General features: G+C 37.8%; 1 protein-coding gene across 1 annotated transcript in view; it reads left to right on the top strand.

Annotated features, from left to right (window-relative positions):
• akirin overlaps positions 1 to 21,694 on the top strand; it is a 105,775-nt gene that overhangs the window by 36,635 nt on the left and 47,446 nt on the right. The window contains exon 3 of the mRNA XM_067135180.2: positions 11,924 to 12,086. Within this exon, the coding sequence (XP_066991281.1) occupies positions 11,924 to 12,086 (163 nt within the window). The remainder of the gene's footprint in view (positions 1 to 11,923; positions 12,087 to 21,694) is intronic.

The following is a 21,694-nucleotide window of genomic DNA, read 5'->3' as shown; positions in this document are numbered from 1 at the left end:
AAGTTGAACTAGCATGTGATTTGCAGTGTGTATTATATTATTTCTTGCCTGTATTACGTTAAAGAAGTTTTATTTTTGTAAAGCCTTTTACAATTATCGCATATCTGCTTAATTTATCAAGGAAGTCCTGTTATGTACGTTCGAAACTAATATTCACCACGCCTGCTGCTGTTTAAGATGGGATTTCTCTTGATTGTTGTGCTCATCTACAAATAATTGAAGGCATGGATGGAAGAAGGGCGTAACTCAAAAAACACTCTTTTGAGATAAATGAGTTTAAATAATTACAACATCAAACACTTTTCTCAGAAATACAAAATTGTGGTATATTATACTTAACTACATTCTTGATTATTTCATAATATGTACATCAAAAATATTTATACATTTTTTGGTTTGTTCTCAATTTTGTATTTTGGAGTTACGCCCTTATTCCATTTTCAAGAAACATTTTCATTGCAAATTAATGTTTTTTACATTGTTGGAAGCATGTAGACAAGTTTTACAGGTTAGAACATTTGACAGGGCACAACATATTATTAGGGGAGTCACTATATCGATAATTTCCTACTCCCACAGATTCAGCTCCCCGGAAAATATTTTCAAACCATCCACGTGCATCTGCGCATAGAAAGCTTACTAAATCTTTAACAACTTTTAATTTTCTGGGTTCAATACCTACACGAGGGACTGGAAAGCTATCCAAATTATCTTACAGACCATATATCCATCAATAACTGAAACTTGTCATGAAACGTAATATTATAATTCTGGCTTCCTGATACAGCTCCTTCAGGAGAGTGACATAATATGACATACTTTGGAATTGAAATCTTAAGTCCTTTTGTTTGTGGTGTTGCAAATGACAGTGGGCTGAGAACGGCAGATCTTTCTGATAGTAAGGATTTAGTATCCGAATCATCTGAGGTTTCATTTGGTAAATATTCACTGTCATCTGCTGAAATATCAGATGTTTCTCCTCCTGACATTACTCCTGCGTCAGCTGTTTCGAGTCTGATGAGTGATGATTGCTGGCTCGCCCTAAGTCAGCCTTGGAGCGTATTTTAAGTCGGACATGAGTAATATTTGGAAGAACGGCGCAATTCAATATAGCACATCACACGCCATCTATTGACACTACCGATAAGCCATTTAGGTAGTATCTAGAAGAGCCTCCAAGGAACGTATATATGCAATTTACCGAATAACGCCACAACCTGACTTAAGCCCTTCTTCCATCCATGTCTTCAATTGGCCTATGATGTAGGAAGATATGATTTCAAGTATCCTGTTTAAAGCATGAATTATTGTATTTTGTAGTCCAGAAGTATTATTTACGTCAAGCTGGGGTATAATACCAATATAAATGGTCCGTTATTTTCCAGCTAAGTCATTCCTGGCTGCCAGCGTCTTGCCCCCGTGTGCTAGGCTGGGTTCATCAGTTGGTACCTAGCACACCTACCAAGATGCATGGCTAGTGCATACCGTGGAGGCCACTGTGTAGGCTAATTGTTGCCACCGGCAGTGCCAATGCACTGTAAGAGACTTTGTCTCACTATCAAACAATTGATGCCTGCTTGGCCATCAGATGATATAGATGTTGATTCCCATAGGGCAGGGATGGTGAACCTATGCCACGCGTGTCACTAGGTGACACGCCAACAAGATTTCGGTGGCACGCCACTTGAAGTTTTTATATACATCTTTTACTACAGACTATACATATCTCGTGCATCGTATAGTCATAGTGTTTTACGTGTAAGAAATATCGAAAATCTGGCCGTCAGTCAGTGAGTGAGTGAAGTTTGACTTGTGTGAAGTAGCCAGTAGTGGGTAATTATTCTTTGTGTATAACTGTGCATTGAATGTCGTTTGTATACGGATCTCACAAACGTGTTTTCGCTGCCGAAAAACAACAGAAACTTAACAATGGTAGTGACCGGATTCTTCAAGAATACTGTAGTGGACAAGTGAATTCGGAGTGATAGAAAGAAGTAATAAAGCTTTGTGTTCCCTATGTTCGAAAATAGTTGTATCCCGCACATTTAATGTAAAGCGCCATTTTGAGACGAATCATTCAAATGTTCGTTATATGCCAAATGAAGAAAGAAGAGAGCTCGTTTCACAAAAAATCGGACAATACACCAAACAAACTAGTTGTTTTGTATCATGTTGCAGGCCAAGGAATAATATCAGTGCGACTGTTTCCATATGTCTCGCTGCACAGTACAGCATAGGAAACCGCTTTCTGACTGGGTTCTTGAAAGAGACTTTCTTACTGACGTCCGGCACATTATTTGAAGACTTTCCTAACAAACAACAAATAATTAACAGGGTTAAAGAAATGTCAGGAGCAAATGAAAGCAAGGATAGCTGTTTATGTCCAATTTCATTGTTGAAATGTGGTGAGGGAGGAATTACAAAGAAAGATATAGTGAACGAAGTGCAGCAAGAACTTGTATTAAAAATGGGGTTTGACTTAAAGAATATTGTGGCTGGGATAACTGATACTGTCCCAAGTATGGTGGATATTCATAATGGGTTTGTGAGATTTCTTAAAGAAAAAACTAAACACCCTATTTTACAGTTTCATGGTATGTTACACCAGGAAGCCTTATGTGCGAAAGAGGTATGCAGTAATATGAAAGAGTACTCTCGGGGGATAGCCAAAATTGTGAACTTCATGCGTACACGTGCTCTAAATAATCGCCAGTTCTCCAAAATGTACACGAATTGGAATCTCACTATGGCGCACTTGTAATGTACAATAATATTTGCTTGCTGAGTCATGGGCAAGTACTCCAGAGGCTTGTCGAGCTCTTGGATGAAATTCACTTCTTCATGATAGAAAAGCAGGAAGAATTCCCAGAACATACGGACCCTATTTGGCTGTGTGTTTAAATGTTCCTCCGTGATTTTAGAACAGTGCACAGTGATATAAATAAGGAACTGCAAGGAAAGGGGCAATACTGCAGATAGATTGTTTGAGATCATAAAATCCTTCGGGAGAAAACTTGAAGGTTTCGTCACGGATTTTGAAACAGAGACGTTTAAGTAATTTCCTACCGAACTCAATAGCTGCAGTCGCTTAAGTGCGGCCAGTATCCAGTATTCGGGAGGTAGTAGGTTTGAATCCCACTGTCGGCAGCCCTGAAGATGGTTTTCTGTGGTTTCCCATTTTCACACCAAGCAAATGCTGGGGCTGTACCTTAATTAAGGCCACGGCCGCTTCCTTCCCACTCCTAGCCCTTTCCTGTCCCATCGTCGCCGTAAGACCTATTTGTGTCGGTGCGACGTAAAACAACTAGCAAAGAAAAAAGTAATTTCCTTCACTTAAAGTACAAATTGAATTGATGTCAAAATTTTCAGATCAATTAGCTTTTGAAGAAACAAAAAGTATTCGTAAGAAGTATGTGGACTTCTCACAAAATTCAAAACAAATAGTTTCGAAGAGATTTTTCCCAATTTTTTACATTTGGAGTAAACATTTCGTATTTTGGTGGTTTTCCTTCAATATCGTGATGTCAATTCGGCTTCTGAACTCCTTTCTATTGTTGATCACATCTGTCGTAAGTCTCATTTCGTCTGCATCTCTCTTGAGCTGTTCATGAGTGACATTATTGACCATTTAGAAATGGAGTTGATTGAATTTCAAGAAAGCAGTACATGGGTGAACAAATTCGCACAACTTGGTGAAGCATTGGTGAAAATCGAGTGTGCTGTTGATGGTGAATACACTCTTCAGAAGCCAGAGAATTTAATACCTGAACAGTGGAACAGCCTCCCACAAAAGTTTACAGCCATGAAGAAACGTGTTACAGTGCTACTTTGGGTCATCATACGCCTGCGAGCAAATATTTTCTACAATGAACTTTGTGAAGTCAACAGTTATAAACGGTCTTGTTTCAGACCTAAGTGATTCATCTATGTTGCTGAAGAAAACACGTTACGAACCTAACATAAATGACATGGCTACTAAGATTCAGCAACAAGTTTCACGTTAAATTTGAGAACGATATTTCATTTAAAGTCCATTGGCAATATTAGTATTTTTATTGTTATATCTAATAATATTTAATGGCAAAGTGTGTTACAATGGGAGCTTATTATCCTCAAAACTTTGATAAATTTGCAAAAAACGACCACGGAATAAGCAATAAAATGTATTTTTAAGATACAGTATAATAAATAAATAAATAAATAAATACATTAATAACATATTATGGAGCATATTTGGCAATTAGGAAAAGAAGTGGAAGGGGGAGGGGGGCGAGTAGCCAGTCCTTAAAGCAAAATAAGTGGCACGGTAAACAGTTGAGAATAATAAACCAGACTAAAAATGGCACACTAGCTGGAAAAGGTTCGCCATCCCTGCCATAGGGAATCGGAAGTATTTTTACAACACTAAGCACCCCATTTGTACTTTGTTCCAAACTTCTTAGTGTGTATATTCCTTGTATAATTAACTATTACTCACCCGTATCATACTAACATCTCTCATTTCATCTACCACACTTCACTTTATAAATAATAAATCCATAAGATTCTTACCGTTAAAATATATATATAATTTTTTTTTTTTTTTTTAAGTATTTCGTCAAGAGTTGTTTATGCTTTAATATGGCTGATGATCACTAGGTGGGTCGAAACTAGTTCCATGTAATTTAAAACATTGTAAATACATCTTAGTATTGAATAGGTGGAAACCTTTACTGTGTTATTATTCATATGTTAATGCGGGTTACACAAATAATAGAGTAAAGATCACATTAAACGCCTGCAATAGAAATGAAAATAAACCAACCCAAATAATATATATACCAAAGAGAGATTAAAATTTACAAACTTATGTGAGTAATAATAATAATAATAATAATAATAATAATAAAAATAATAATTTTTTTATAAAGTTACTAGTGCAAGCGTAGTATTAGGTCAACGACGGGCACCAAAAGGCCGAAACACACGACAGGATGTACGAATCAAATATCAGAGAATCACAAGCCAAAAATAAACACGAATATGAGCACAAATACACGGCAACGATATCGAAAATACCAAAATTTCAAGCTAGAAACTGCCAACACATCCAGAAAATAGCACTGAAAAACAAATCCAAGAGTAAAACAAATTTAAATCAAGAGAACAGAAAATTTTAAAAGTTATCCAAGCACGATAATGGACATCGTTATACAAATCAAATAAAAATCTCTCTATTTGCAAATGAGGTGTCTATCTCGGTGGCAAATGGTACACTTAAATACATTATTGTCAAGCACTAAATATTAAATTAACAAGAGAAGAAAATTTTCCTATAATACAATATTGTACAATTTACGCTAACAATTTTTTCTATTTAACACACAGCTCATCCTTAATAAATTAATATTGTTTACAACATTCTACTTATAATATATCCTGTACTACTTACAAATATAGTCAACTGATGTACAGTATGTGGAATTACTTCAAATGATACTATACAACTGGTATAAGATTAAGCTTTACATAGCATTTACTTATAATTTTTTTTTTTACCCATTCTGGAACCTAAGTAGCATAACGACCTGCTGCGTCTTAACCAGAGCCCCTTTTGCCACCATTTTTCAGAGTTCCTGAAGGGCCTTCACAGCTACCATAGCGGTCCCAGGGCCCTCGAAGTCCCCACTGTACTTCACCCCTACAGGCAGTCCCCTGTTTTGGTTGTCCAAACTCCTTAGACCAGGGGATGGAATTAATTTATTCACACATTTTTTTATTTACAATAACCTGCACTGGTCGAATGCCCTCTAACGCTTCATTTATTTTCTCTGTTGCTGTTTATTCTCTTCTTGAATATCTGTACAGATTTTGGAAAAGGATCAAACACAACCCCTGGTAAACTGTTCCACTCCTTCACATCCTTCCCAATGAATGAAAATTTACCCCAATCGCTTCTGCTAAAATTCCTTCTAATTTTATATTTGTGGTCAGTCCTGCCGATATAATTATTTTCCAACTGAAGCCTCTCACGAATATCTCCCCATGCTTCTCTTGTATAGGCTCTATATAATCCTATAAGTCTAGTTTTCTCCCTTCTCTTAAAGTTTCCCACCCAAGTTCCTTTAACATTTCTGATACACTACTCTTTCTCCTGAAATCCCCTGTTACAAATCTTGCTGCTATCCTATGCACACTATCTATTTCTTTTATTAGGTATTCTTGATGAGGATCCCAAACACTGTTTGAATATTCCAATAATGGACAAACCATACTTAAGTAACTTTTTTCTTTAAAATTTTATTGCATCTTTAAGTAGCCTCATTATGACATGTAACAATCTGTATGCTTTCCCAACAATGTCATCAACATGACCCTTCCAGTGCAAATTACTTTCAAATCTCACACCTAAGTATTTGCACTTGCCATCTTTTGGGATAGCCACCTCCCAAAATATATTCAAATTCAGTTTTAAAGCTCCTGTTTGTAAAAGTTGTAACAGTTGATTTGCCTCCATTAACCTTCATATTATTTTCTTCAACCCATTGTTGGATACTTTCAAGGTCCCTTTGTAATTCTGAACAATCCTCAATGTTGTTTATTTCCCTATAAACAATTATATCATCTGCATACAATCTTATTTTTGATGTTATATTGTTCCCTAAATCATTTGCGTATATTAAGAAAAGTAATGGACCGATTATACTACCCTGTGCAATTCCCTTCCAAACTTTCTCTTCCTGCGATACATTATTTCCTACTTCGACTTTCTGAACCCTTGAATTTAGAAATGTTTTTATCCAACGTGTAACCCTTACGTCCAATCCTATTCCCTCCAATTTCTTTAATAATATTCCATGTTCCACTCTATCAAAGGCTTTGGAAAGATCTATGGCTATGCAATCTAACTGACCTCCTGAATCCAATTGATCTGATATGTCCTGCTAAAATCCCACCAGTTGTGCCTCACAAGAAAATTTCTTTCTAAATCCATACTGGCTCCTCATGAACCAATTTTTATCATCACATATCCCTCTGATGTACTTTGATATTAAACTCTCCAGTATTTTACAAACTATACTGGTCAGGCTGATTGGTCTGTAGTTCTGTGGTTTCCTTTTATCACCCTTTCCTTTATAAATTGGTATTATAGATTCATTCCATTCCTTATAAATTTTAAATAAGGCACTATGTGCCACCTCATTGTCTTTAATACCTCCCCAGTAATTTGATCACTTCCTGCTGCTTTTCCTTGCTGAAGCAGTTGGATTTCTCTGAAAATATCTTCATTTGTGAATGAGAAGCTTCTTGTTTTCCCTCTGTCTCTCTCGCTCTCTATCTTCTGTTTCGGTTTCCCAACTCCTTACAATTATCTACTGAATCTCTGAATTCCCTACTAAATAGGTTTGCTTTTTCAGTATCTGTTAAATAGTGCCCACTCCCTTCTCCTACGATTGTAGGAATTTGGATTCCTTTTTTTTAATTCCTGATATATGAATACAGCTTTTTCCATTTCCCTTTGTGGTCATTACCCTCTTGAAGTATGCCATTCATATAATTCTCTTTTGCTTCCTTTTTCACTATTCAGTTTCCTCATTAGCTGTTTTCTAGTTTCTCTACTCTCCCTATCCTCTTTGATTTTCCACTTTACTATTCTAAATTTCCTTTTTAATTTTCTAATTTCCCTTGTATAATAAACACATGACACACACCTGAAGCCTTACTAGAAACTGAGATATAAGATTAAGTCACACGAAACACACGAACGAAAATATGACTATAATACATAAGAAAAATAATATAGGCTTAAGGGAAACATAAGAGGTGTATTTACTTGAATCCATATGTACTTGGATAATCTCACCCGTGTTTAGGCCTAACACTATAACACAAGTAAGAATACTAAGAATCCTACATAATTAATACTATAATTACATATTCCATTTACCAACCAAATATCTGCCCTCCTCCCTAGGCGAGAAATACACTTCCTGTTAGGCGAGGAATACACTTCCTGTTATCCAATACCGACCGCCTCGGTCATTACTTTAGGAGCAGCACAGCCGTTATACATGGCTACTAAAAACCCAGGGTCTACTCCCAAGGAGTTCCAACCAACAACAGGCACACTCCACTCTTCGCCGCATGCGGCGACACAGTCTAGCACCGGTACACGCTCTGGCGGTCACCTTCAAAACACACACTGCAGTTGCCATATACGCATACAGATGGCATAAGAGTACGTGTTGCTGTCCACAGTACGATCAAACCCACGAGATATAATAACTTAGAGAATAACTATATGACGAAAAGTCCCAATCCCCACATATAGAATGAGTAGTTGACATGTAGATTAAATGTCCAGTACACCCATGCACTAAAATTATCAGAGTCCACCAGATATGTAGTTTATTCATACAGTTCGTCAAAGTGTTTGATTCCAATCTCATATGGTTATTGTAATATCACAGCTCAGTATAGAGGCACCAGGCCGAGAATGCAGACTTCAATAGCAGAATGCGTAATTCATAGGATGCCTTGTGCCGATAAAGCACGCAATTTAAATATATATCTCGTAGACAGTTCATAGTCCAAATTACGTTTTAGTGTATTATGCTTCAGGTCTACAATAGAATTGTGAAACTACAATAAAGAAGAAAACAGGAGTATGGATATTGAAAGATCAGCAGGTACTAGGAAAGGATCTAAAACAACTAGCACAACTAGCAGGATTGGAAAAAATTTGAAGAGTGTTCGTTGGTTGTGCAGGACATAAATTACGCTGTAGAACATCAGGTAAGGAAGAATAGAAAGACACCATGGTGTTATGACTAAAGGAAAAGAACGACTCGTTTTGAGATCCCACACGAACCACACCACTCTCAAATTTAACAGTAAACACTATTATAAGAAAGAACAACACAGAACAACTTCAACCCCAACTTATCACATGCGCACTCTCAACTCAACTGTCCAAACTGCTGTAAGCAGCTGTGGAACAAAACGCGTTTGGACTTGCTCCGTTCTTTCCGTGAGGACGACGACTTGGAATGTTCTTTCAGTTTCCACTAAAATTATAAACCTCTGTCTCTTGGTGACTTGCCACATTATTTGAAATTAATTTCAACGGATCTGTAGTGATGATGGCTGGCCACCAGAATGCGCCATAAACTCATTTTTGAGAAAAATGGACTTACCCCGTTCTTTTCGTGAGGTCTTCATATGAGAAAAAAGGTGTAGAAATTGATCTCCATTAAAGCAGGTACATTTCCATTAAGTTTGGTTGTGTATATTTTATGGGAGTGCAAAATCACGGTTTCGTATAAAAGTCAGTTGAGGGATTTAGAAACAATAATAGCCCTAAAACCTACCCAAGGAGAGGTGGATTCTAAATATGAATGTACACATGGTCTTTAAGATTTTATTTATGTAGATATATAAGAAATCCCATTTGAAACCATTTCATCTAGGAACACACTGAATGCTGGCCTTATTCCACTTATTTTCCTATAAAAAGCTGGGGCCACTCAGACATCAGTCAAAGGAGACATACTTGCTGTACAATAATACTTCAACTCCTACACCAAATTTAAGATTCTGGAAGTTGGGAAGTACTTGAGCTTCGCCATATTCACTGAATATTTCACTTTATGATTACAATTTAATCCCCAAATCAAAAACTATACTTCATGTTTTCTATTAAGTTGAAAGAAATTACATTCCTTATTTTAAAAGTATTGAAAGGTTGAACCATCATATCTTCTTTCAAATTAATAGTGAACTCACTTCAATACGGAACACTCTGAAATTCTTCTCTTTTAATCATGGTTCTGTAGATGATGCTTCGGTACTCATATAGACATTATCAGTGGAGCGATATGCAAGATTGCAAGACTTAGATGAATGGTGTGCTTGGGAATGTTTGTCATCTTAGACTTGTTCACTGAGTAGTGACGGTCTTGGCGGTTACTTTAAAATTCATAGTACCAGTACTGTATATTATGACGGTAATGTGTTCGTGTGTGGGGGTCATGTTGTACTCCCAACTACCGAGCTTGATAGCTGCAGTCGCTTGAGTGCGGCCAGTATCCAGTATTCGGGAGACAGTAGGTTCGAACCCCATTGTCGGCAGCCCTGAAGATTGTTTTCCGTGGTTTCACATTTTCACACCAGGCAAATGCTGGGGCTGTACCTTAAGGCCACGGCCGCTTCCTTCCCACTCCTAGCCTTTTCCTCTCCCATCGTCGCCATAAGACCTATCTGTGTCGGTGCGACGTAAAGCAACTAGCAAAAAAAAAAAAAAAAAGTACTACTCTCAACTACGTAACATTTCTCAATTGTCCTATGTTGGTACTCTTTAGAGGAAGGGATAAAAAGATCTACAAAACGTTGGACTTCTGCTATCTTCTGTAACCTAACACTGCGCAAATAACTGGTTTAACCATTTGACGTACTTTGACCAATCTCTCCGTCCTGGTCTTAGACTGCACTCCGGTACAAAGACGGATCTCTCCGTCCACGCATAGTGTTTAGTTCCGAACCTGCTCCAAGCCAGTTTCTGTCGTGAAAGGATGTGATATTAAGGTAACCTCTTGATAGATGGAAACACTGTTTTATTGCATTGATGTATTCGATAAACACTTCTCTGCAGTATTCCGTGGAAAGAATAACCTGTATCTTAGCAACCTCATCGTAAGGGAAATCGTGTCTGCCTCCAAGTTGAGTAACGAAGCAATTATGAGGGAATTTTTAGAAGAGATCGACATTGATATAGAAATAAGCAATGAAGAATTTAGTGGAAATGAAAGTAGTGAAAGTATTTCGTGTGACAGTGACATGAGTGATGGTAGGAGTGAACAAAGTGCTGTTTTGCCTTCAAATGTGTAGGTGAGTTTTAGGCTTGCATCTGATGCCACCCCAACGGCTTCTAATCATATTTTATACAATAGGGAATGGAACTGGGAGCACATACGTAATACTGCAGAGTATCATTCATGCATCGAAACTGGTGAAATAGTGTTATTCAAAGGCACGTAGGACAATGCCCGAATGAACTGCAAGTTGTGAACTTTTGGGAACATCTAATCAAAGAGACAAATGCTTACGCAAGTAAATCAGCTGCCTAGGATATAAATAGGGTAATGTCATATGAAAAGGAACTATGATTTCGTCTATCTGTGGCTGAAATGAAGGCCAGATTACCTTGAAGCGGTAAAGTATGATGGCAAGAACTAGTCAACTTCACACGATTATGTTCCTAATCAAGATTATCACGTGATATATATTTGCTACGTTTCACTGTACCACTCAACACAATCAATATTTAACTTCTGAATGGAATGCAAAATATACAAACACAAGCGGGCTCAGTGTTATCCAGCAATCTTGCTGCTAACCGGTTAGCAGAACTGAACATTCCTGAGGTTAACGGCTTGCTCCCCAAAAGTGCAACTTATCCTGTGATGTTTAGGTATTCAAGGCCTTTTCCCATAATCAAGTAACTGTGGCAACGGCTCTTACCAGAGTTGGAAATGCGTTTCTTTCACAAGGGATGACATAACATTTTCAGGGCTAGGAAAAAATGTGATGGTACTAAGCAGTAATAGCGGAAATTAGCGACACGATAAGTGAAGTATTCTTATAAAGATTTAATACAATGAGAATTGGTACTTTGAATTTCCGAGTTAAGCGGAAAAACATACTGATGAGGAAAGAACTAACGAGGTTACACTGTATATACTGTTTCAGATTCTGCATGGTAAATACATTCTCGGTGATTATAATTATACTTTTTTTTTTTTTAATTTATACTGTTTTCAATGTCCCTCTTTTTAATCATAATTATTTTTCAAGTACATGACATTATTCTTAATTATTTTCCTCACAACTGTTCATACAAAATTTTTATAGGTGTGCACTTTTTCATTATATATATGTTTTTCAGGTTGGGATCATCTGTGAACGTCTGTTAAGAGAGCGTGAGATCCAGATCAGAGAAGAATACGACCGTGTTCTGAACAGTAAACTATCAGAGCAGTATGATGCTTTTGTGAAGTTCACATATGATCAGATTCAGAAGCGTTTTGATGGTGCTGCAGTTCCAAGTTGTAAGCATTTTCTCTTTCAATATGTAATATTCTGTACTATAAGGAGATAAGAGGTTAGAATAGAAATTCTATACCTAGTTCAAATAAGTAACCAGTATTCGGGAGATAGTGGTTTCGAACCCCACTGTTGGCAGCCCTGAAGATGGTTTTCCTTGGTTTCCCATTTTCACACCAGGCAAATGCTGGGGCAGACCTTATTTAAGGCCATGGCCGCCTCCATCCCACTCTTAGCCCTTTCCTATCCCATCGTCGCCGTAACGGTCGGTGTGACGTAAAGCCACTAGCAAAAAAAAAAATTAATAATAAGGCGGATATATTGACAACCTTCACTCTCCAAAAGAATTTGGGGTTTATGAAATGTGTATTTTTTTCTCTTATGAATTTACCGGAAAAATAGGCACCTGTTAAGTGGTATATCTTGCGGAGTTGTTGTCTTTGTTCGTCACATGATCAGACTTCCATGCAAGTATGAGAGTTCTTTTGTCTGTGTTTTGGTGGCAGAGTAGTGACATACTCCATTTCATTGTGAATACTGGGTGCGTGACGGTTGAAGTTTTTTTTGCGATTTTGGTTGCCAAATTTCCATACATTACTCTTCGAGAATATATGCTAATCGTGTGTTACGAAATGTGAAATGTTTGAAATATTGAAACGATTTCTTGTGCAGGAAAACACGTGTGATGATGTTACTAGTGACTCTAGTAATAAACCAAAAATAGTTCAAAAATTTAGGGAGGAATACTCGTAAGAATGGCCCTGTTTACTGCGTTCCTCAAAATTTCATTCACACTTGTTTTGTAATGTGTGTAGCCGTGATTTTTCAGATGCGTGTGATGAGAAAGAACAAGACTGAATTCCGTGCTATTATGAACTCTGAACTGAAAAATGCTCTGTTAGTGCTGAGGATGCACATGATATCAAAAGAAAAAGCATGTCACCAGTGTACGTTTACCAAACAGAAACTACACGCTGCTAAGGGAGCAACTACAGTACTCAACAAAAGAAATGATCCTTCAACCTCCACTCAAATATGTACTGCAGATCGCCTGTTACTTTAGCAGGTAAAAATCATACTCGTTATATGTCAGTCTTTGAATATGTTACATCTGGTTGAATTGTATGTTGTTCATTGATTTTTCAGTGATATGTAAGTCAGCAAGATCTTGGGGGGGGAAATCTACGCCCCCTCCCCCATGCCCTAACGGCTGCATTACGAATTGCCTTTCTGATCATGTTACGTGTATTGCGTTTTCCTGCCTTTTTATTCCTGTGGGTTACTATCAATGTATCCACAATGATGCACACAAAATTTACAATTATTTACAAATTAACACACACAACCTTAATCACTGTATCACAAACAAAACACTTCACTCCGAAAACATCAACAACCCACCATTTTAACAACTGCCTATCACTTCAACATGGAGACTGCAACCACTGCATGTCAACTACCAACTTTACTAAGGGCCTGTAGTACGACAGCCAGATGAAAGTGCGGTTTAAATTTGTGTCGGTTTGCACATTTATCGGGAAGTTCGGTTGGAAACGCGTACTACGACTTTCGTTTATGTGCAGTCTGGGAGAATGTTTTCGAGGTTAGCTATGCCGAAGTTGTAGAGGCAGTTAATGCTTTTATCTGGGACTTCGCTCCTATCAGGGATGCTACTGTAAGAATCAAGATGGCTACACATCAAGATGAATCTACATCTGCATGATGCTGTACGAAATGAAATTGTTACAATGTAATCTATGTATATATTTATAAAGTATGTCATGCTTCCTGTCCAGCTATCACAGAATTCTTGAAGATTTCCCAAGGTAGGAAGTTGCCGCTACTGACTATGATTTGCTCACAAGCAATTCAACAGCAAGCTTCATTGGCAGTCGTGGTCGTTAGGGCAACATTGTCTGCTCCTATGCAGTTTTTTGCGGGTTCGAGCCCCAATAGTCGATTTTTTTTTTTTTTTTTTTTTACCTTCTAAATGTTAGTCGGTAGGGTACTAGAGGGGATAGTACACATTTCCTAATCATTAGAATGCGTTTCAAAAGCGTGGGTTCTATTCCAAATCCATCTGCGGTGCACATGTGGAGAAAAGGTATAAGATGTTCATTGGGATTCGTCTGTCAAATGAGGATGTTAAGGAGGTTATATTTCTTTGACTTCATAACAACTTGCTACTAAGTATTTACACTAAAGTGAGATAAATGCTTGCCAGTTACTATTCTCACATTGTATTGAAACGAAACAAACTAAACTACTTATTCAATGACCAAACTATAAATTGAGTTAATAATAAAATTAATGATCCTACGCTGCATCAGTGGCATTAATTGTGAATATAAACTTAACTTTTCCGTCCAGGTTACATTTTCAGTCTTTTTATTTTCTATAATAGTTTCAGTTTCGTTATACAGTTAATTTTTAACATTTCTTCATATGTGTAGATTTCATTCCTAATTCTGTTTTGACCTGAACTTCCACATTATAGCTTAAGAAGGGTCTAATCTTGGATTTTAGTAATACAATTTCAAAAGGAATAGAGCTAAACAAACGAAAACTCCAGGGAACACGTATACCACTGTGCTAAATTTCACTATATTTTCAGTAACCTTATTACCAACCCAATAAAAATGTTACTACATCTTCCGCTTTAAAATATCGTCGTTTAAATCCGTTGGTAGTATGCAAGAAAATACCGTAAAATAGGGTGAGAATGTGACAGCTTTTTTTAAAAAATTTTAATGATATAATTCCCAAAATTAAAGAAAATACACTGAAAATTTAATCGAAGTAAGCTACAATGTTGTAATTTGACTTACCAGGTTCAATTTTGTATTTTCTTCACAAGGGAGTGTTGGTGGGGCATTTTATCTTGGCACATTCTCACCCCACAGAATGTGACATGGCTCTGTCCTTTGCTGGAGTTCCCTAAGAAACGGCCTGTGGGACATTCTCACACCACTTTTCATGTAATTGAGCAAATTGAAAGTGGTCTTAATATTGAAATAGCTTGTAATTTATCTTAATGTACCATTTCATGAATTTTATAAAGCAACTCTCAGCACAGAAATCACTTCTCATTTTTTCCTTTTCTTGAAAGTCAGTTTAACGTTTAATAACAGAAAAACTTTTTTTATTCAGTTTTATTCAATTCTGTGATTACAGGATTACTTACAAGTAAGAAATATTAAGAAAAATTATTTGGCAACAAGCGTGAATTATTTAAGGCTTCATGTCAATTAGAAATATGTCACATTTTCCAATTTTTCGTGGTGTCTGTATTTTCCTGATGACCTGCTCCTTGCAGTACCATAACACGTCCGGACGTTCAGGCCACTTGCATTATTTCCCATTCTTCGTCATAGTAGTTGCTTTGACTTCCCCCACATCGTCGAAATTTGTCAATTTTCCTGGATATAATTGTCCATCATACCTGACGACTACAAAGTCTCCTGCAGATAAGTTTTTCTCATTAGTTGTTTGTACCGGTACGTCTGATTGTTCGTCTTCATGATCATCAACATTCATATCCTCTTGTCCATCCGTATTTTCGTCGTCTGAATTTGCCCAAGAGCCCACTCTGTCTTCACTTTCCGCATAAACCGCCGTCTCTTCTTGTTCTTGTGGTGTTGTCTCGTCTTCATTTTGATGCTTTCAATTCTGCGGCCGTTTCTTCTTTTCTCCAGAAACATGTTGTGCTTTCCTTTGTCTAGAAGTTCTTGCTTCAGCGTCTGTTGGCTGTAATGCAAGATCTTCAAGAGTAAAGCCTTTTCCAGGTGGCGCGTTGATCTTCTTTCTGCTTGATATTGAAACAGTTTCTCCCCTTTTCTTTCTCAGTTCCTCAAGAAAAGTGTCACTGATATTTTGTATTGGTCTGGAGACCTTTCGATTACACTATCACTTAGTTTACTCAGCACAGCAGTGTTGTCAAGGGGGAAAATTCCACAAGCACGAAAAACAGACTTCAGGTTGATACCGCCTCTCTTTCAACTGCACCATAACCCTTTCAGACCTGAAAGAAAACTGGCGGTGTGAATTTTTGTTTGTACGTCAAAAACTGACTAAAATGCTCTTAAATATATATATTTTTAGTTTATTCTACAAAATAAAAATTAACATCGGAAAAAAAGCACCCACACAATTGTGTCAGGACTTCGTTCACTACTTGCAAAAATAATTTTAAAAATTCAACTCGGTACATGTGAACAGGAGCAGTAATATCGTGCGTGACAAGACCATTGGTCTGGATAGGTTAGATCTGGCTACAGTAAAATACCATTATAACAGAATTTTGGGGACCTCTGAAATTAATTTGTTATACTGAAATTTTGTTATACTGAAATAAGTCAATTCATAAGAACTCGCCTAGTATTATATCCATCAGTTATGGTTTTTTTAGGGGTGGAACTACGAGGTCATCTGCCCTGTTATATCAGCTGCAGGATCTATATAACTTCAAAATACCATTATAATAATAAGAGTTACAGTACTGACAGATGTTTTCAGAAAATCTATTTTTACATTGTACCAGCAAGTCTACACACACTGTTCCAGAACATCATTTTTTGAAAAAGTCTGTGATTTTCTTCTGAACAGATCCAGACACAAAAGCTCATTCCAAATAGTCACCAACCACTGCACATGAATTTAAAACAGATTCTGGCACATCACTTCGTGACACGAGAAAATCTTGAAGGCTACGTGCCATGTTCGTTGCCTGCTGAAGAGTCAAGCTCTGTCGATCACAATCATTTTGGGGGTTGTCTTCCTCTTCCTCCTCATCGCATGGATCTCTATCACTTTACAATGGCGAAAAATGAAAGTATCCTCCTATTCAATACATCATATATTCCGTCATTAGACGGAGTAAACAAGTTCAGACATGTTTCGGCTCGTTTGAGCCATCTTCAGTGAAAAAATTAGGGGGGTTGGAAAAATTTACATAATATGAGTTGAAAAAATGCTATAAAACATAATGAAAGCGCAAATGAAAAAACAAACAAAAGAGAGCCTAGACGGAAACAAAATAGTACAAATATACAATATTTACATCAATATGCAGAGCAAAAAACAACTTAATGCGACAAAATTCAGTGACACAGGTGTTAATTTGAAATAATAATTGATACTAAAAACTGCGTTAACCTAAGAAACAAGGGAATGAGAAAACAAATGATGCAGATGGAAATGAATAATAGTAGCACATGGTGAGGTTGTGGACCTCATAGTTTACAAATTATTAGTTTATAAAAACGACAAAACAGTTTGAAATCGCTGTCAAAATCCTAGTGGAAACCCATCACATAAAATTGGTCAGGAGGAGAGCGGGAGCAAACATTTTGAGAGAAACCAAGCCTGAATTAACCTGCAGGCGAAAAGCCTGTGATAAGGAGAAAAAACACCTTAAATTTAAAGCTTCAGAAATAGCAGCATTCTTAATATCTTCTCAATCTAGCGGTCCCTTTCTTCATTATTGTTTCATAATGTTGGCTGGTGTTTTGCCTTATTATAGAGGGGTCGGAAGGGCCGCATATAAAAATATGAGAAGCTGTGTTAGGTAGAAGACAGATGCATAGTAAATTGTAGTAATCTAGTGGAAACCGTCAATGAAGTTCTAATCTGTAATGGAAAAAATGAGGTTGTATGAGAGACATGGGTTGATAAGTAAAAAGTGTGGAATGGTTGTGAAGAAAGCTTAAACTTACGGTGTGCAGTAGGTGGTTGTCCTCTCTAGTGGCCTGGCTTTCTCAAAGTAACGGTCTCGTTTGCGTGATCGAGTCTATTGTTGGTTCGGCTGTGTCTGCTAGGATGGAAGGAGCGGAGGGGGAAGGGGAGGTACAGGGCTGGTTTGAGGAACGGAGGGGTGTTGAGTTGGAGAGATGGAGGTGGGTTTGTTTGGCAAATATAAAGAATGAATGTTTCAAGAGGATGTTAGTTTACTCGCTGACTTCTAAAGCTCGAATGGTGTGGCCTTCTTAAAGTGACGGTCTCGGTCGCGTGATCGAGTCTATTGTTGGTTGGCTGTGTTTGCTAGGTTGGAAGGAGCGGAGGGGGAGGGTTGGTGTGAGGAGGGGGGGGGGGGGAGGGAGTGGTGGTGAGTCGGGGAGATGGAGGTGGGGTTTGTTTGTGTTATGGAAATTCTGACAAATGTATGGAATGAATGTTTCAAGTAGAATGTTCTTTTTCTCGCTGACTTCATTTAAATTGTGAGTGGGGTTCATAAACTGATCTAAATCGATGTGGATGCTCTCGAGAATGTTGAGCAAGGTGCCTTTTTGCTCATAATGCAAGATCTTCAGGTCTTTGTCTATTGAAGTGTATTCGTGGCTGGATGTTTTTTGGTGTTCGCTCATAGCTGAAAAACGATTATCACAGGCTTTTCGCCTGCAGGTTAATTCAGGCTTGGTTTCTCTCAAAATGTTTGCTCCCGCTCTCCTCCTGACCAATTTTATGTGATGGGTTTCCACTAGGATTTTGACAGCGATTTCAAACTGTTTTGTCGTTTTTATAAACTAATAATTTGTAAACTATGAGGTCCACAACCTCACCATGTGCTACTATTATTCATTTCCATCTGCATCATTTGTTTTCTCATTCCCTTGTTTCTTAGGTTAACGCAGTTTTTAGTATCAATTATTATTTCAAATTAACACCTGTGTCACTGAATTTTGTCGCATTAAGTTGTTTTTTGCTCTGCATATTGATGTAAATATTGTATATTTGTACTATTTTGTTTCCGTCTAGGCTCTCTTTTGTTTGTTTTTTCATTTGCGCTTTCATTATGTTTTATAGCATTTTTTCAACTCATATTATGTAAATTTTTCCAACCCCCCTAATTTTTTCACTGAAGATGGCTCAAACGAGCCGAAACATGTCTGAACTTGTTTACTCCGTCTAATGACGGAATATATGATGTATTGAATAGGAGGATACTTTCATTTTTCGCCATTGTAAAGTGAAAACCGTCAATACGGAATGATTCTAATATCTTGTAATGGATCTCTATCATTCATAATGTCCTCCACAATTTCCTCATTTGTGATTTCTTTGTGGACTATTACATCACTATCTACATTGATGTAGTCGGTAAGACTTACTGTAGATGGCACATCCAATGTTGTACACAAACGCTTCCAATTCTCCTCGGTTTCCACATCATCCAACACTTCACTTTCTGCCACGTCTCCTGTAAAAACCACTCCAGCTTTTCTAAAGCAGTTTGTGATGATGTCTGCATTCAGGGATTTCCATGCAGCATTAAACATCTGCATTGCTTCCAATATATTGATGTTAATGGCTCTATTTGTGGCAACGTTGCACAGCATTCGACGGACTACACGAGCTCGGTAATGCCGCTTTACTGCATGAATTATACCCTGATCCAGCGGCTGCAGAATTGAAGTTGTATTTGGAGGCAAAAATAAAACTTACATGCTCCAAATGGCGAGGCACACAATTATGAGAAGAGCAATTGTCCAATAATAGAAGAATTCTCCTCTTTTCGGGCTTCACCCGACGTTCCAAGTCCAACAACCACTCTTTGAATAGCACAGATGTCATCCATGCCTTAGAATTGTGCCTGTATTCACAGGGCAGATGTTGCACCCCCTTGAAGCACCTTGGCTTCCCAAATTTCCCAATTATGAGAGGCTTCAGTTTGTCCGTCCCTGTGGAATTGGTGCACAAAAGAGCCATGATACGTTCTTTTGAATGTTTGCCCCCAAAACACTTATTTCCCTAAAATCAAGGGTTTTGTTCGGCATTAGTTTATAAAATAAAGCAGTTTCGTCTGCATTATAAATGTCTGCCGGCGAATATTCTTTCAAGGCAGCCTTTAGAGTCTCCAGCCGCCATGAAGACGCAACTTCCTTCGGGGCATCGTTAGCTTCACCATTTATAATTTTGTGGGATATGCCATATCTCTCCCGGAACCTATGAAGCCAACCAGCACTACCCATAAACTCAGGTGACCCAAGCGAATGTGCGAAAGATCGCACACGCTCACATAACAGTGGGCCATTTATTGGAATGTTTTTACTCCGCATTTCCACAAACCACGTATAGACGGCTTGGTCCACCTCCTTGTAGTTGGCTGTCCTGATCTTCTTACGCTGTGGACCTAGGGCATCAGCATCAAGGTTTTCCCCTATCTTACTTTTCTGTTTTAAAAACGTAGAAAGTGTTGACGGGCTAATGCCATACTTCTTCGCTACATCTCCTTTCTTTCCGCCTTTCTCTACTTCCGCAAGTATTTTACGTTTTTCACTCAACGAAAACTGCTGTCGCTTCTGCTTATCCATTTGCGATGATATGTACGGTACTTATTTATTTAACGAAATGCACACGAACTTTGCAAGTTTAATGATATAACCTTAACAGCAAGAAGTAGTAGTTCTCCAAGAGGGAAAGAGAAAACAAGCAGAAATCAGCCTGGATTTTTATTCATCTGATTGACCTCAGCTGGACCGGTCCAAATAATGACATGAGAAGTCAAAGAGAATGTGAGAAGTGCTTTGAATAGGCTTTGCGAATTAAATACGAAGAAGAAACATGCAATGCATCCGTCGCGTTCATTGGTGGATTACAAACATCGCGATCCTACTCAGCCAATAGTGTGACGTCCTACATTGGTTGATGGGCCAAGCCTATTGGTTGCGCAAAGCGTAGCGTTCATTGATGGATTGCAAACTTGGCGCTCCTACTCAGCTAACAGAGTGACGTCTTACATTGGATGACGGGCGAAGCATATTTATTTATTTAATAGCGTACAAATGTGCATTAAAAGAAAAAATACATTAATCTTTAGCATATTCTAGTGAAGATTTTGTTCTCTTGTTGCACTTGCTGAAATGATAGCGATCACAATGTTTATCACACAATGTAGGGACGGTTCATGAAAGTCTGATCGCCGGCATAGACTATGGTGAAACTCGTGTACCGCCAGCCTATTCAAAGCACTTCTCACGTCATTATTTGGACCGGTCCATCTGCGGTCAATCATAGCATCAGCTGAATAAAAATCCAGGCTGATTTCTGCTTGTTTTCCCTTTCTCTCTTGGAGAACTACTACTCGCTGCGTATGTGAAAGCTGCATTCTTATTTTCAAATCTTCCCGTAAAAATGTTTCTTTGGATAATTCATACGCAAGTCGTGATGGTGACATCATGGAGATGACCAGTATTCGTTTCCGAAATCGGGCCTTTACATTTTCAATAGTTCGAAGGTCGGACACCGTTAGTCTTTCCCAAATAAGTTCCATACCATATGTGAGATCGCGTACAGTGCATGTATGGAAAATGGCGATCATATCATCTCAATAACGAAATAATGTAACAAGAAAAATGTTGGTCATAAAACAGGATGAATTTTGGTTTTAATTTGAGAAAATATGGTCAAACTGGTAATGAAAAGAGCTCAATTTTAATTCGTTAAACTGAAACTACGAAATTCGTTAAAATGAAATATTTTAACATACAACAAATAGGGAAAAAGGAAGGGACCAAAAAAATTATTCGTTATTCTGAAAATTTCGTTATACTGGTGTTCGTTACAGCGGAATTCTACTGTAGTGACAAGACCCTTGGTCTCTATTGGTTAGGTCTGG

The sequence above is a fragment of the Anabrus simplex genome, chromosome 1 (genome assembly GCF_040414725.1).
Source record: "Anabrus simplex isolate iqAnaSimp1 chromosome 1, ASM4041472v1, whole genome shotgun sequence".
Lineage (NCBI taxonomy): Eukaryota > Metazoa > Arthropoda > Insecta > Orthoptera > Tettigoniidae > Anabrus > Anabrus simplex.
The sequence above is the reverse complement of the archived record's forward strand: the minus strand, read 5'-3'. Positions and strand labels throughout refer to the sequence as shown.